The 18,793-nt window shown below is 38.8% G+C and overlaps 2 protein-coding genes across 2 annotated transcripts; both read right to left on the reverse strand.

The window, feature by feature from the left end:
• Positions 1 to 9,728: 9,728 nt before the first annotated feature.
• On the reverse strand, positions 9,729 to 10,512 carry LOC105044744 (auxin-responsive protein SAUR32-like). Its single transcript, XM_010922740.4, has one exon. It carries the CDS (start codon positions 10,238 to 10,240, stop codon positions 9,851 to 9,853), a length of 390 nt encoding a protein of 129 aa, XP_010921042.2. The 5' UTR covers positions 10,241 to 10,512; the 3' UTR covers positions 9,729 to 9,850.
• A 4,492-nt stretch (positions 10,513 to 15,004) lies between these two features.
• On the reverse strand, positions 15,005 to 15,786 carry LOC140857737 (auxin-responsive protein SAUR32-like). Its single transcript, XM_073256939.1, has one exon. The coding sequence runs from the start codon at positions 15,632 to 15,634 to the stop codon at positions 15,251 to 15,253; it is 384 nt and encodes a 127-aa protein (XP_073113040.1). The 5' UTR covers positions 15,635 to 15,786; the 3' UTR covers positions 15,005 to 15,250.
• Positions 15,787 to 18,793: the final 3,007 nt, after the last annotated feature.

Raw genomic sequence — 18,793 nt, forward strand, 5'->3', positions numbered from 1 at the left:
GTTCCGAAAACCAGATGCTTGAGGATGACTCTATCACAATGAATCAATATAAATTGAGCAAACTATACTTAAAGCATCAAAAATTAAATAAGAATGAAAAATTAATTAATATGTTGTGCATTTACCTTGACTCAGTTGTCACATACATCTTGATCACAAGTAATACATTTTGTTGTATCATCCCATCTAAATCCTGATGTGTTCAACATATCATAAATAGCACCATATTGTGTGGATGAGCCTTGATGCTACAATTAGATATCTTGTTTGCCATCATCTTTTCTAATTGAAGTAAGAATTCGATCTTGAAATTGCCACCTTCTCCCCTCCACATAGGATCATTCTTCAAATCACGCAAATATCTAATTAGTATAGCATCTTGTTCCACATTCCACTGATGCTTCTTCCCCTGATTTTTCCTTTGACTTGAAGAAGCATCCATATCTAAAAGAAATTATTTAATACAAAAGATAATATATGTTTATATTGCAAATTTAAATAACAACAATAATAAGTTGAATAAAGATAAATAATCTGAAGATAACAGTAATAAGCATCCATATTAAATTTACGACAAGGTTCATTTTAAAGAAAGACTCGAATACATCAAATAGTAATACATAGCAAAATTTGCAATATTATTGAAAATTTCTTCAAGCTCTGGATTGGTCCCACATTTCTTGCGCCAAGTCATCCCTAAATTGATTTCAAGCATTTGTACTCACAACGTGATCAATCATTTCTCCTTCATTGCTATTTTCTTCTGTTAGGAGGACATCAGGCATCTCATGTTCAATTGGATCAATTGACATCTCTCTTCTAATATGGTTATGAAGAAGAGCACACGACTAACGATTCTTACTTGTGTTTTTACTGGATAAAATGACTTCTCTCTAAGAATCGCCCACCTCATTTTAAGAAAACCGAAGCATCTCTCGATGACATTTCTAGCAGATGAATGTCTATAGTTAATGTATTCTTGTGGTGTTGTCGGTTGATGATTTTATTTTCAATCATTTAAATGATATCGTTGACCCCTATATGGAGTTAAAAATCCTTCTTCATTTGTATATCCAGCATCACATAAGTAATAAAAACCTAACATAAGTAAAAATTTTGTTAGAAAATAAATTCAATATATAAATGAAAACAAGTTTGAAATAATCAGAACTATTATCTTGTGATACTTTTAAACCTCTTCTTCTTGATAACGCATCTCTTAATACTCTACCATCTGTAGCTGATCTTTTCAAATCAGATAAAATATAGATGAATTGTATATCTTAACTACAAACTCTTAGAATATTCATAGCTATTTCACCTTTTCTTGTTCTGTACCTAGGCTTGTCAATGTCAACGATAATGCATCTAATGTATGTCCCATCTAAAGCACCAAGACAATTATACAATAAAAAAATATTATTATTATTATGTTAATATAAAATATTTCTTAAATAATTTAAAAGTAATATAATGTTTATCCACATAATTAAAAAAATTATCTTGAACCATTTTCATCTGTAGTTAGTTGAGTTATCAGGAACAGGCTCTGATTTTTTAAGCAATATTTCATGGCAAAAAAGAATAGACTTCAACACAGCTGTGAACTGTCTACTAATTGTCTCACCACTCCTTACAAACTATCTTTTAATAATTCTATTCTTAGCATGGTGAGCACATATATGTAAAAATATAGCAACCATCTCCTCAACACACATATTTTTGGTACTTGACAATCTTTCAGTACTTTGTAACATATCACATAATGCATGGAAACTTTTCCTATCCATGCATGTATTTTCTATACATGCCAGCTCAGAATAAAATACAATCTTCCTTAAACTAATTTTCTTAATCTTGTATCTATCATACTTACCAAGATCAATCCTTTTTCTCTTGTTACTTCTCCTAATCAATAAATTAACATAATATGTATGCAATATACCAGTTAACGAAATAATGGTCCTATGAAGGTTGATGTACATTGCAACGATAAATGCTAATTTTGGAAGCAACTCTTCTGACAACCGATCCATCTAAATTAGAGTATTATGATAAGAAAAATAACATATTTTTTAATAATATATTTCAATAAATTTTAGTAAATATTTCAATAAATTATATGTTAAACTAATATAAAATTTAAAATTAATGAGAGAATAGAGGAGGTTGGATAAGATGAAGGGAGAGGAGGAGACGGGAATGGAGGCGTGTTGATGGGGGGAGGGGGGTCAGGTGGCGCTGAGGGGTGTGTTACGATGGAGGGGAGGGGGGTCCTGAGAGGATGGTGGCGGAGGGAAGGGGGGCCCTGAGAGAACGGCGATAGAGGGGCTGGGGGGGCAAGTTTTATATAGAAAAAAAAATATTACCGATGGGGGATACGGTGGGGGGGCGCCTGGGAGGATGGGGGGAGGGTGGTGGCGGAGATGATGGGGGGGCCGGGAGGGTGGTGGCAGAGATGGTGGGGGGGCCTAGAGGATGGGGGAGGGGTCGGGAGGGTGGTGGCGGAGATGGTGGGGGGGACCTGGGAGGATGGTGGCGGAGGCAGTGGCAGGGATGGTGGGGGAGACGGTGGCAGAGACGGTGGGGAGACCATGTCCCTTCCCTAGAAGACGGTGGCAGAGACGGCGGGGGGGCTTCGGAGGATGGTGGCGGGGCCGAGAGGGGTGGGAGGGGGTGCTGAGGATGGTGGCAGAGGGGAAGGGGGAGGTTCTATACAAAAAAAAAATTCTTACCAATCGCCGGCAATGGCTAGAACGGCGGCGATCTCCACGGAGGCGATGTGAGGCGGCGATCTTCCCGGAGGTGTGAGGGTAGCTTACCGACGACGTGGAAGGAGAGGAGAAGGGAAGCGGGTGTGTGGGAGGAGAGGAGAAGGGAAGGGGGTGCGTGGGTTTTGCTCTCATGAAAGAGAAAAAGGCAGGGATAATTTTGTCTGAAATAATTATTATTCGATTACCACATCATCAGTAATCTGGATAGCCATTTATTTCTCAGGCAATCTGAATTGCTTGATGAGAGGTAATTCAGATTACCAATACAAGATAGATTACATTAAAAGTAAATATCAAACATAGTTATCCGATGGATCCAATTTAAATTGCTAGCAATCTGGATAGATTGACAGCTATCAAACGCAACCTAAGAGTTATGTCATGGTAGTCATACCTTTCATAGAGTTTTGCTATATCACAATAGTCATATTTTTCCATCGAGGGTTTCAAGTTTATAGATAGTCATCACAGGATCCAAAATCCCTTAAGAGTTGTACTATGACAGTCAAAGATTGCACGGTAACTACCTTAAGATTTGATGTAACCGTCTAGAACACATTGTAACCTCATGGCGATGTGGCATAACCATGGAGGACCATTATGGTGATCGTAAGTTTTTTGATGTGATGGAAGGGATATGTTCCCACATAAAGCGAAGAGCTGGAATAGATGTCGAGCCATATCTAGCTGAGGAGACTTTATCTGGCATATTGGGTGATGCATGACCTTAGAGATTGTTTCTGGTCTGCTCAACCCAGCTCTTAAATAAATGAGGTAGACTTGATTTGATCATGCAAAATACCACATTAGGTTTGATGAGTTGGACAAATTTACCACATCGTCGGGCTGGAAGCAGCAAGCTTGTAAATTTTAGAATAGTGAATGCATAAGATATATTTACATAATGTTGGGGCAAGTCCATCGAACCCCGATTCAAATCAACCGACCTCTGACTCTGACTCTACGACAGACGACTCTGACTCTACGACGGACGACTCTGACTTTACAACAACCGACTAAACTCCAACTCAAGTCAATCGACTCCCGATTTCGACTCGACAATAGCCGACCGACTGAACCTACGAATCTGACTAGACATCGACTGAACAGATAGTACTGACTCTTCATCAATAAATTGAACAAGCTTCATCGACTTATGATCAGTTATCGACTAGTGATCGGTTGATGCTGATAAATATCGAACAACTTGGACTGTCGGTGCAACAGAACTATCAGCCGACTGCCACATCTACTATCGATGTATGATCGACTGATCCGCTCAACACACCATAACCGTCACGAACAGTTATCCGTCGTATATCACGACGTAATTAGTGGAAAACTAATGATCCACTACATGATTATGACCCGAGAATTTAGTGCCATAAAATATGGGACCACATCTGACAGTTACAATAATCTCATCTATAAAAAAGAGGATAAGTAAACAATACGGGGCGACTTCTGGTCAGAGCTCTACTATTCTGAATATCCAAAATACTACTGTTCACCAATTCTCTCTTTGACTTAAGTATCGGAGAGTTCCATCGGACACCAATCCAGTTTGTGTAGATGCTGTTTTACAGGTGCTCGTTACTGACAATAGACGACGGAGAGTTAGCTGCAACAGATTGACGCGTCAGAAAGGGAGACAGCAATCGTATTCACTATGATGAAAATCAGGGCCAGCATTCTACTGCAATCGGATCAGCAAAATACTCTTTCCATCGGGAAGAGGTTCCTCCCCTCCTCCAGTAGCAGAGCCTAGTTTCTCATGTCCCGTGATTATCATGAACATCCAGATTACTGCACTCGTGCAGTAAATGAATGTTCTTACGGAGGCAGTTAAAAGCCTCCAACAACAGTAGACCCAGCAGCAGCCACCGGCAGAACAACCAGTGGTGCATTCGGTGTCGTTCAGGCACAGTTGCCGCCATCTGTAGTGATCACCTTCCCCTTCTTCAGATCGACCATCTCGACTGTCCCATCGAGAAGAACAACCACACTCTCAACGTATCACTCATCATTCACAGCGTTCCCTCTCTCCTTCCCATCTCAATAGCGTTAGGAAGGAAAAACGACCACGAACGTCTTCCGCTTCTCCTTCAAGCTCATCGGGAGGTTCTACCCTCGGAGTTTTTCGATAATGGTGGTTCGACGATTACGACCGTAAGTTTCAAGAGATCAATCACCAACTTGTCCAGCTTTAAGTGGAAGATTGAAAGTCCTCCAACGACTATGACTTTCAGATCGCCCAGCCTCTCTCTCGGCACATCTTGGACCAACCGATTCTATCTCGATTCAAGATGCTACAAGTAGAGCCATACGACAGCTCCACCGATCCGATCGACTATCTCGAGAGCTATAAAGCTCTCATGATAATTCAGGGGGCAACAAATGTCCTCTTGTGCATTGGTTTTCCGATAACTCTTCGAAAAGCTGCTCTTGCCTGGTACTCCAAGCTTCAGTCGGAAAGCATATACTCCTTTAGACAGCTAGAATATTCTTTCGTGGCTCACTTCGGTACCAGTCGAAGGCCACCACAAACCTCTGACAATCTCTTTTCGATCAAGTAAGGAGAGACTAAGACACTTCGAGATTTCGTAGTTCATTTTAATAAGGCCATGCTTGAGGTCAAGGATCTCAATGAAGATATGACCATATCGATCATGAAAAGAGATCTGAGGGATCACGACTTACATATTTTCTGGATAAAACTCTCTCTCAGACTTATGCTAAATTTTAGAGCGTGCATACAAGTATATGCGTGCAGACGAAGGAGCTTCTGACCGTCGCCAAACAGAAGGCAAAGGTCAGAAGAAGAAAAAACAAAAGAAGGATGGAGTTCTGACCGAATCAAATTGGTCACCTTCTAACAAGCGAGCTTCACCTTGACGATGGAGTCCAAGGCCGACTTATGGCAGGTATGACTCCTATACTCTCCTTTCTGCTCCCTATGCGCAGATCCTCATGAAAATCGAAGGAGCAGAATATTTGCGACACCCTCTATCGATGAAGGCACCGTCGAGGAGCCACGATCGAAAGAAGTATTGTCAGTTTCATCGTGATCACGATCACGATACCGAACAATGCATTCAACTCAGGGATGAGATAGAGGTCCTGATTCGATGAGGCTATCTCGAAAAGTTCTGGAGAGATCCGTCGATTTAACCACTTGCGGATTGACGACCTCAGTCGCAAACTAGAGAAGCTATAAATAATCAACCGACTGTAGGGGTGATCAACATGATCTCCGGATGACCGAACTGGAGAGCAACTTCCGAAGAAGAGTCGGCAAAATGACGACGACTTAACAATCTAATAAATTTTTTGGAAGAAGATGTTCGAAAAATTTAAACTCCTCATGATGAAGCTATTATTGTTTCGATAATTAGCTAATAAAATCACAGCGGATATTTTATTCTACTCGACTATGCAATATTGAATTCCAAAATCACAAATTTCAATCAATTGCGGAGTCATAATGAATCGATAAACGGACGGTCAATCGATTATATCCCAATTTTTACTGTAAAAATTGGTGTACAGGCCGTATCACGGCTTTCATTATAAAAGTCAGAGGATCGACTTCATCTTAGTACAGAACATATTTCAGCTTTCATTATAAAAGCCAGAAGATCGACTTCATCTTAGTATAGAAAATATTTTGGCTTTCACTGTAAAAGTCAGAGGATCGACTTTATCTCAATATCGACTATATTTGGGCTTTCACAGTAAAAATCAAGATATCGACTACCGACTATATTTCGGCTTTTACTGAAAAAGCCAAACTATCGACTATGCCTCGATGCCAAACATATTTCGACTTTCCATTGTAAAAGTTGATTATGCCGACTTAGTCCTAACTAAGCAGAATGCTATGCCAATACGATCAAAGTCAGATTGAAACTATACCGACTTGGCCATGGTCAGTCGAAGGATATTTGGTTTACCATCGATTATCAGATAATCAGATGTACAAATCTGATCAAGCATCGGATACGGGATATTCGACTTACCATTGTTATCCTAACTCTAATCAAGTATATCAACGCTACAATTAATGGATGATTCTACAAGTTTTACTGAACACTTGAACCACCGATCAATGTTCGATAGCCGCTCTACATGGCAAATTCAACATTGCACACAAGCAAGACAAACATTTGGACTTGGAAGAAAAAATTTTCTATTCATTGTCAAAAAGAAATTATAAAGTTGGACCAAAGTCAGATTACAGATTTGATTACAAAAAATAAGGAAAGCAAAATACACCGATGAAGCACGGTCGATATTCCATCTTGAGTCAACATAGCTTCTTCTTTAGTGACCCCGTCTACCAACCTTGAAGGGATGATACTACTCAAGTCAAGATCTGTATATGACTTTCTGACCTCCTTATCTGGCCAACCACATCAACAGCCTGATCCACTCGTACAGGAATAGAGAGGGTCTCACCTGGCCAATAGCCCGATCCACTCGTACGAGAACAGAGGGGCTTCAAATTTTCATCCACTGTCATTAGCATCCTTGGCTTAGGAACTGATGCTGATGATAAGTCGGATTCCCTTGGCGCAGATGAAGTAGCTGCTCAATTCTTCTTTGATCGAAAAAGTTTAGTTTCGGATGCTCTCCTTTTCTTGACAGTATGCTGACGAATATCGTCGCTCGACATTCGACTCCGAAAGTGAAGAAGCCTCTGCCTCTAGATCCGACTGAAATTTGTCCACCAGACTCTCCGACCGACCATCCTGAGAAGAAAAAGTCCTAGCCATCAAGAAAATGAAAACTAGAAGAAGAACTCAAGAAAAGACAGCAACACCTGAAAAAGATGAAAGAACAGTCCTCAGACACTAGGATGATCTCCTGGCACAGTCCCAACATCAAAAAAGATAAAATGAAAAGTAGAAGTTTGGTTGAGAGCAGCCCTATATATAGAGGATTGCTCAATAGCCAGGATTGAAGCAACCGAATCAAGATCGTGTCAGAAGCAGACACATGGCAACATCTAAACCAACCATCGATTCGACGGTTCGATGCACTTGCACTAGATTAAGCCACTCACCCTCATCCGCGTAAACGACCATGACCCAATAATATTCGAACACGTGGCAAAAATCTACTTGTCAGAATCATATCATCCAACGTCAAATCGACTTCTCGAAACAACGTCTGACACTGACGACTGATATCGAATCGTTCTGTCAATATGGCAATTTAAAGACGACTCTGTGCTTGCCAAAATGATAAAGCAGTCGATCGCCTGTATCCCTGAGAAAGTAGCTGTAGAATCGGAGCTCGATATGATAAGAAATAACTCCCTTCGTCCAACATGATAAATCATGTAATAATATACACGTCGCTCACCTGGACTTGAAAGTGGGGGGCAACTGTTGGGTAAGTCAATCGAACCCCGATTCAAATCAATCGATCCCTGACTCCGACTCTACAGCAGATGACTCCAACTCTACGACGGACGACTCCGACTTTACAACAACCGACTAAACTCCGACTCTAGTCAATCGACTTTCGATTTTGACTCGACAATAGTCGACCGACTGAACATACGAATCTGATTAGGCATCGACTGAACAGATAGTACCGATTCTTTATCAACCAATTGAACAAGCTTCATCGACTTATGGTCAATTACCGACTAGTGATCGACTGGTGCTGATAAATATCAAACAACTTGAGCTGTCGGTGCAACAGAACTATCAGCTGACTGCCACATCTACTGTCGATGTATGATCGACTGATCCACTCAACACGTCATAACCGTCACGAACAGTTACTTGCAGCATATCACGATGCAATTAATGAAAACTAATGACCCACTACATGATTATGGTCCGATAATTTAGCACCATAAAATATGAGATCACGTCCGACGGTTACAATAATCTCATCTATAAAAAGGGGGGGTAAGTGAATAGCACGGGGCGATTTTTGGTCATAGCTCTGCTACTCTGAATATCCAAAATACTACTATTCACCAACTTTCCTCTCTAACTTAAATATCGGAAGATCTCCATCGGACATCAATCCGATTTGTGTGGATGCTATTTTGCAGGTACTCATTACCGGCAACAGACGACGGAGAGTTGGCCGCAATGCATGATATTGTATGATATACAAGTTTTTATTATAAAATATCTACATACATGGTATGAAATTGTGATGATCCAAACAATGCCATGAATTCTTTGTAGTGACCATGACAATCTTTCATCATCTAATATTGTAACGATAATATATAATTATATATTGTACTACTACTATATCATATCCATATATAATCAAAGCTTTACTATTTTACTTTAAATAAAATAGTGTTATAAATATTTTTTATGTTATATATTTTCACTCTTCTATCATATGTACTCTAGCCATGCAGTTTTGAAGGATTAGGGATTAGATAATCGGTAGATAAGTCAAAATACTCAAATGAAAGTAAAGTTCTGTTAATATTGGAAGCCGCTCCTATTTTCCGAATTCAGATCCTCCGCACCCAAAAAAGTAGTCCGCATACATAATGACATCCATAATAAATGACATCCATAATTTTTTAAAAAAAAATATTAAAATGCTTGGTCAAAGCAAAAACAGCATAATTATTATTTTGTAACTCATCATTATATGCAATTCATGATTGCCCTGCCTCCCTTCTCGTAAAAGAAAGGAAATATCAAAAAATCTTGAACGTTATCAAATTTCCACGACTTTCTCCATGCTGAATCAAAGATTCTAACTGTTCCCTATCCAAAGATAACATGACTACCCTAAGTATCGTTTTACGAAGAAAGAGCAAATCCACCACCTCATAAAATCAATTTCCATCCCCTTCTGCAGAATTACCGGTAATTAATATATTATATTTTATTGAGATTTTTCATATCTATACGAAAACTAATAGTGTAGCTGACTGAATGGTATCTATACTCAAAGGAAAAAAAAAAAAATAGAGAATTTTACTGTTAACTGCCTATTATAAAATATCATCATCATATCTCTATCAATTTCGAAAACAAAAGTAAAAACATATAAACCCTGTGAACTTTCCACAATTCTTGCCATCAAGCCCTGAAGCACCTAGCGAAGTGGGCCAGGCGATGGTGGTTGCGGTGGTAATGTTGGCGATGGGCTTGAACAGCAACACTAAAATCAAGGTCGATGATGCCTCGGACATATTGGAAGCGTTCGACGTGGCAGGGGATGGTGATGGCCCCTGGGTGGTCGAATCCGTACTCCCTCTCCGCCTCCTTGAGAAGCCCCACGAAGAGCGGATGCTTCAAGTACTCCACCGGCACCACGAATCGTTGCTTCTCCTCCTCCCCTTCCATCCCCACCCTTATGCCCATCCACCCTTTTGGTGGCGGCTTCAGCGGATCCCCCTCCTCATCTCGAGCATGAGAGTAGAAGTTGTATGGCCTATCGAGGTGGTGATGCTTGTCTACAGGCCTCATCGACGAAATAAGAAACAAAGAACAGAATAAGAAGAGAATTAGAGAGAGAGAGAGAGAGGAACTTTGCGGGCTAGAAAGAGAAGGCCCACGGATAGGAGCTCGAGAAGGTGAGGAGGAAAAGGGTGAGAGAAGAGTGGCAGGGAGACTCCAGCACGGTCGACATGTTAGAGAGAGCCAGAGATGACAGATTTATGGGGACGAGGAGAGATGGTTATTTGGTTATGTATGGGTAGAGCGAAGGGGTGGAAGAAGGAAACAAAAGAAATAATGATGTAGACGTACTTACTTGGGTAGGAGATAGACTTTGCCGCCTTGGATTTCATAGCGTTTAAAATCCGTAATTCATCGCGGCCCTCCAAAACCGCCATATGGTTTGCGTTCACAACTGGGGATCCAATTGTGATTTGATTAGGATTCATTTCAGCCTGTGCTGGTGGCTTTATCCAACGGCCACGTCCTTGCGACGCGATACCGCTACCTGACCAACCAAAGAATGATACATGGACGGTAAAGGAGCTGGCAATTGGAAGAGGGCTGCGGGTCCCATCTATATTTCATGATAGGACACGTGTCAGCATCAGGGATGAAGCGTTTTTTTTTTCTGTCCTTCGGGAAGCCCAAGTGCATCGTACCCCCCTCGTTCTCGAAAGCCTGGGATGACTCACGTGGGCCACCTGATGGAGTTGAAACAGAGCACCTCGGCCATCTCGGTTAATAGCCAAAATTGGGATAAAACGATATCTCCAATTATTGCGACTAAGATGGAAAAATGGAATTTGCTTTTAAAAGAAAGGAAAAAAAAAAAAAAGTTGTGAAGCCTTCGATGTTCCTAAATCTTGTTTAAGATGGCAGCCGATTAGATCAAATCAAATATGAATTGAATCGGATATTTATCAATCCAAATTATATCAAATGGACCATAAATTTATATCTAATTTGACGTGTTTATTAAATAATTAATTTGATCTGATTAATATAATTTATTTATTAAATAAATAAAATTAAATTAAATAGATCAAATTAAATAAATCAAAAATATATTAAATAAATTTTAAATAAATTAAATGAATCAAATTATAATCATACTCATTATTAATCAGATTAAATAGGTCAAATATCTAAATCTAAACTCAACTCATTTAATAAACAAGTCTAAATGGATTCATTATTAATGACCAAAATCTGTTTATGTCAAATCTAAACCTATTATTTAGGAGACCGAGTGACGGGATGAATTATAAATTGCCACTCTTATTTATTCTGATGAATAGAAAATAGAACATTTATACAGCAAATTAAATCAAAATTAATTAAAAAATAAATTTGTTTAATGTTTCTATTCTTGCCAGCATTCATATTTGCTGCTTCTGATGTAAAAATGTGCAACTATTTTTTTCCCTGATCAGATATCTAAGGGTGCAATCTTTGCGTTAATGGGGAACAGGTTGTTGTATCTCCGACAGAGATGAATGCTATGCAGCATGTGAGAAAAGACACATGCATGCAAATATAAACACATGCATACTCCATATCTCTTTATGACACACTCATGGACTCCATAACTTAGATCCTCTTGGTCCCTCTTAACCATGTCAAACGGCTTTCCCCCTTTTATCAGATTTCCTGCTAGTGAACGAGAGAACAGAGATGGAGCATTGGGATTTGAGGCTTAGGCTTTATTGAATTGGTGAGCTTAAAAGTACATTCAAACTCCCTGTCGCATATATGTTGCAGCAATTGTTTCAGAGTATGGAATGGAGAGGTTCTGAAACAGCTGAGACATGATTTGAACGCATCAGGAGGTGGATGGGCAAAACTTGCAGCTTTGAGCATATCCAATAGTCTCCTCTGAAACAGGAGTTTGGTTCATGCAACCTATTAGATTCCACTCTAGTTTGTCATCATATGTCCATCTTCCTCATGCTACAATGTCATTGCAGCTCGAGACAAGTTATATAGGTTCCAAAAGCCATTGCATCAACAATGGCTTCCCTTGCATCAACATGACGTACCTCATGCAAATATTTTGGATTGGCCTGGAATGTCATTTGCTGGATAAAATTTTCAGAGTCATGAAACACTAAGGCCCCTTTGTTGTTGCTTTCATTTTCTGTTTTTGTTTTCAGAAGACTAGAAGGAAATTATGTGGACCAGCCCCTAATGATGAAATCTTGATATTTTTCCAAATTATGTTCTGAAAATTTTCAACGTTTTGGAAGCAAAGAATCTTTTTACTTTTAGAAACAAGCAAATTGCAGAAGTTGGAACAGTATAAGTTTTTTTTTGATAAGGAATAGCATAAGTTTGGTATCAATTTTTCCACATGGTATTTTACTAAGTTGAAGAGAAATAAAAACAAAAAGATAATAATGGCGCCGAACAAGCCCAAAAGCATGTCAGTAAAATATTATGAAGGGCTCAGATGTGATTGCTGCGAATATTGGCTCGATGTAAACACTGGACATAATAGAGATTATGAGAATGCCAAAGTGTGTATGATCCCCAAGGTTGGATAAAAGGCAGGGTAGTAAAACAAGAGGATGAATGATGGATCCCCCTCCCCATTTTTCAAGGTGATATCAATACTTAGGGTCTGTTTACAATTTTCACATTTTTATATTTTTATTGATATCAACAATTTTTATATTCATATTCATAGATGCATAACAAAATCTTTTACAATACATGTATAATCATATTTTGTTTACAATTTTGAAGAATGGCATTGGCCTTCTCCATATTTATGTAATAATTAAGCAATTAGTGGACAATCATGATTCGATCGCAACGATGACAGCTTGATGGATTGTAACAAAATAAAACAGTTGTTTTGATGGAAATGGTAGTATAAATATGTAAGATTTATTGCAATGCAAAAATATTATGTACTTACAAGCTAGATGAAGTTTGGGTTGGGTCAAATTGGAAAGAAGGGATAAATCAAATTTTAATTAAATGTTTTTACATATTAGTTTCTCATCAAAGAAACCAAAATATTGTGTAATAACTATCCAATTTGAAGTCCCACCACTTGACCCAATGAGACTAAAGTCTATTTTAGATTTCAACAATTTGGCAAGTAATGGATACGGTCCATGTGCCTTACGTATTTTATTTGGACAAAATGTGTCACGGACTAATAGTTTCAAAGCTTGAGCTATTAAGAGAAGGACCAATCTAAACTAATAACCATATGGCACATCTTTTATCAGTAGATATAGACCGTGACCTCTCTCCCACTCAACCTCATAATGCACACACCCCACCCCCCCCCCCTCCACACTCACCCCCAACCCCCCCCCCCCCCCCTCCACACTCACACACGCAATAAAAATAAAAAAATAATAAAAAAAAATGGTCATGTTTGGCTCGTAATTGAAAAGAGAGAGGTCCATTTATAACTTGGTTCTACTCAATTTATCATATCCTCCACAACTTCTTCCAACAAGGAGCTCTCATGACTGATATGGACTATGGTGCACATCGGGCCTAACTTTAATAATACTTGCCATAGGTTTATTGATCTACAACCATCTCTAAATCAATCACTATTTAGACCCTCAAACTAAAACTTTATATATATATATATAATGCAACATTTAGAAGCTTTATTAATTGATCTGCAATCGTTTTAATCTTCTATTTGATACGGAGGATGGATTGAAGGAATGACGTATGAGAAAGAATGGATGGATGGGAGAGAGGAAGATGGAGGATCCATTTCATCCTCTTATTTGTTCGATAAATATAGAAAGATGGATGAATGATTTCCTCTATTGATATAAAAGGAATAGAAGAGAGGATAGGTGATGTTTTTGTTAAACTATCCTTTGATAAGAAAGTATTATTATTATTCATTTATAATACTTATTTATACTAAAAAAATACGATAATATATATATTTAAATTTATATAATTTATAATTATATAAAAAATATAGATATTTAATTTTAATTTATTTTTTCAATAAATAATTTTATAAATTAATTATAAAAAATAATTACATAAATAACTAATTAATATATTATTTAATTTAAATATTTAATTATATTTTTGTATGAATAGATAACTAAACACGGCGCTCCCAACCCACATTTTTTTCTGTTTAAGAAAACCACCCATTCTGTTTTGAGTCCATAGAAAACCGTCTTCTCTGCCCCGCGCCCGTCCTCCCATTCTCTGTTTTGCATCATCCATGCGCCCCCACCACCCAACGCATATCCTCTGTTTGCACTACGTTGTTTTATTATAATCCATAAAAATCCAAAACAAAAAAAAAAAAAATCCACCAACTATCACCATACAGATAAATAATAAAAAATAATATTAGATAAAAAAAATAAAAACTAAGCAGTGACAGGATGCTAAAGAGAAGGAAATGGTAGGATCCTAAAGAGAAGAGAAATGGTATATTTGAGGTGAATGTTATTAGGATTTATTAAAATATTTTTATGGGATAATTTTGTCATTAGAATAATTTATTCTCGTAAATTCATTCATCTTTTTCATCTATTCTCTCAAAATTTTTGAACCAAACAATGAATGAAATCATCCATCCTTCCAATTTCATCCATCTTTTCTCTTATGTTCCTAACCAAACATAAGATAAATCAGCCACTACTTAGGCCCTCGAGCTAGAACTTATACATATGTGTGTGTTAATTATGGGTAAATTGGATGGTGGGCCGAGATTTCAATATCTTGAATTTAAGATATGTTAAATATGTTATAAGAAAAATTTATTCACCATGTGGGCCGAGATTTCAATATCTTGAATTTACGATGCCAATTAATTTCACAAAAAAAAAAAAAAAAGTCTGCCCAAACTTTCACCTCCGGGGTTGGATAGATCACAAAAGAAGAAGGAAAATAAAAGAAAAAGAGAAAATAAAAAAAATAACACATCATTCACCAAGTATTCATAGCATATGGTCATCAGAACCATCCTCAATTTTCAAACCAATAATAATAATAATAATAATAACTGATCTTTTGTTCTATGTTTTGCCATCACGCCCTAAAACAACCAGCGCAATGGGCCAAGCGGTGGTGTTGGCGATGATGGGTTTGACCGGCACTACTATCACGGTCGATGATGCTCAGGACGTAGCGGAAGTAGTCGACACGGCACGGGATGGTGATCGCCGCCGGTTGGTCAAACCCATACTCCCTCTCGGCCTCGTTGAGAAGCCCCACGAAGAGCGGATGTTTCAAATACTCCACCGGCACCATGAATCGCTGCTGCTCTTCCTCCCCTTCCATTCCCACCCTTATTCCCATCAACCCCTTGGGTGACGAAGCCCCCTTCTCGTGTCGCATGTGGAGGTGGAAGTTAAACAACCGGTTATGGCGGTGGTGGGGGTGGTGGTGGTGATCCTTGTCTTCGGACTTCATCAACAGAAGAGGAAACAAGGAACACAACAAGAAGAAAACTAGAAGCTTGGGAGAGAGGACTTACGGGACTGAAGAGAAGGGCCACGGATCAGAACTCGATATTGCGAACAGGAAAAGGGTGAGAGAGGACTCACAAAGAGATGTGGGCACGTTCGACATGATGGAAATTTTAACAAATCAGAAGCAATGCAAGATTATATAGGAAGAGAGTTGGACACTTAGGGGAGAGAATTAGACCTAGTCGTACTAGGAATTTAGGTAAAAGAGGATTTGCCGTCTTTAGTTTACTTCCGAAGTTTATTCTATCCGTCTTGCGTCGCTTGGAAGGATAGCGTTGTAGAATTCGCGCGAAAGAAGGGTTTCACCTTCCTTCTGCGAATCCACCGTCGGATCGCACAATGATCACTTCAAAAGCTGTGCATTAGTAGATACGGGGAAGTCCGAAGTGCATAGACGTCCGTTTAATATATGATCCAATGGTCGGGATCGCCAAAGAAGGTCAATGATCCCCGCTTGGAAGCTATGCCTTGCGAACCGCCGTCACGTCGGTTGAACTCACGACCAGGATAGGGTTCGAATTTGATTAGGATTCCACCAGCGATGCCTCCACATTATAACGCGGTACTACTTATTGACCAACCAGAGCCTGACGAGTAAGTGCTATGATGCGGGTCCCACGTTGAAGTAGAGCTTCCTTGCTTCCGTCTATTCAGAAGTCCGAATGGGTGGGTTTCTTGATTCGGTTTCTGAAAGGCAGTTGTCCCGGATGATCTTGGGCATTAGCCCAACTTCGCGTTACGGAAAGAGCCGGAGTTGGAAGGATCTTGGAATTTAACTCATAAAATTAAAAAAAAAAAAAAGCAAATATTTTCAAATAATGCCAATATTATCAAAATCATAAAATCAAATCTTGACTTTTGTATAATTAATTTATATAAATTATTTAAATTTATTTAAGATTTAGACGATAGACTTATAAAATCTTAATTCATGGAGCAATATCAGAAAATCTACAAAAGAAGATGGAACATGGTTGCATTAAAGAAGAATCTATTTTTCTTCGTGCCCATCTTTCATCCGTCTGTATAGATCTCAAAGTGATGGTCTAATTGCAGATGTGTGAGAAGGAACGTGAATCCTTCTCTCCTGAAGGGCAAAAGAAGATTGATTTTTGAGGAGATTGATGTTAATTATACTTCGCAATATTATGGCATTCAAATATGTGTGCTATCGAATAAGGAAGAAATATGCTATTTAGATTCTAAAGTATATGATCAGCATTTTTCTTCATAAATATTTGCAGAAATATACAGTTAATAAGTTATGGGCAAGCCATGCACAACTCTGTGTATTTTTTAGACTTTCTTAGATATTCCAAACTATTTTAACTTTATTTTTTTCTAAAAAATCTGTATCCATCTCCAGCCATATTTCCAACATGTTAAACCTTTTTGAAAAAAATTGAAAACTAAAACATCAACGAAAACAATATCCATACATTTTATTTCTCTTATCCATTAATTCTTAAAACTAACTATGTTTTTCAAGATATAAATTGCATATGTCTGGTTGCTGGTGTCAAATCATATTAACCTTGTTTTTTTTTTTTGAACATGCATTGCATGCGACTGGTTGTTAATCTCAAATTATATTGTGTTGGCAAGTGCCTAATATTGATTAAAAACTAGTATCTTGATGGAGATGAGTCTGCTTGGGCTCAAGCCCAAAGCTTTTTGGGTGGATTCCTATCGAGGTTTAGACCTGGGGTGCCGCAGCCGGACCTAATCTATGCTTTTTGCCACGCGGCAGGCATCATGCTTTAGCGAAATTCTTTGTACATCGCTCGCAATATAAAAAATCTGACGTGGAGCGCACTGCGTTATTCGATTGATCCTCATAGTGCTCTCCTGGTATGACGTAATGGGATATTTAAAGGTATTAAAAAAATAAAGATAGTATATTATTCCATCACTGAATATATTTAATACACGTCACATTCTACTTTTCAAACTAAATATAACAAAAATATCATTTTCCTCCAAAATGTAATGTTCTTATTATTTTGAAGTTTGGTTGAACATTACGAATTCTGAATCAAAATTATGATATTGTAGGTTAAAATTATGGCATCTTAGCATAGAAAGATCTCCAAACACAGAATTATGAATCTTGAATCAAAATTATGATATTGTAGATTAAAATTATGATATTTTGACACAGAAAATATCATCGAATGCAGAATTATAATATTCTGTATTAAAATTATAATATTATGTGTTAAAATTATGACATCTTGGCATAAGAAATATATCTGAACGTAGAATTATGAAATCATAGATCAAAATTATGATATTGTAGGATAAAATTATGACATCCTGACACAAAAAAGATCTTCGAATGCAGAATTATGAACCATGGATCAAAATTATGATATTGTAGGTTAAAATTATGACATCCTAGTACAAAAAATATTACTGATAGAACTGTCAAGACGGGCTGACCCATCCCGACCTGCCCCGACCAACTCTAACCCACCTTTAGATGGGGTGGGGCGGGCTAGCCAGTTTAATTGACGTGTTGGAAAGACCCCAATCCAACCCAACCCGCCATGGGCTGCGGGTTAAACGGGCCAACCCACCTAAATTCTAAAAAAAAAAAAAAGAAAAACCCTGCAAAGGGAGCCCGTCGGAGAGTGGGGGGGGCAGGAGGATGTGAGCACGATGGCCGTGGGCCGTGGGGGGCGTCATGGGGAAAGGGTGTGGAGGGAGGGGTGGGGTGTAGGCATCGGAATGGGGGGTGATGGATGGGGTGCATGCGCCCGTAAGGAAAGCCACGGGGATCGGGGTGCGAGCATCGGGGCGGAGGACCTCACGGGGGAGCAAGGGAAAGGGGGGAGAACAGGGGGATGGGATCGCAGTGCCAGGGAGGAGGAGCTCGCCAGGGAGTGGTGGAGGAGGAGGGTCGGGATACGAGCGCTAGGGAGCATAGAGGAGCTCGCAGGGGGCTGGGATGCAGGCATCGGGTCGGGGAGAGAGGGTGCCAGGGTGGTGGGGGGCATCGAAATACAAGCATTGAAGATCGCGGAGGAGCTCATGACTCATGTGCAGCAAAAATTCAGTGCAGGGGCAAAATGATAATTTTAAAACTTTTTCAAAATTA

This window comes from Elaeis guineensis, chromosome 5 (assembly GCF_000442705.2).
Source record: "Elaeis guineensis isolate ETL-2024a chromosome 5, EG11, whole genome shotgun sequence".
Taxonomy (NCBI): domain Eukaryota; kingdom Viridiplantae; phylum Streptophyta; class Magnoliopsida; order Arecales; family Arecaceae; genus Elaeis; species Elaeis guineensis.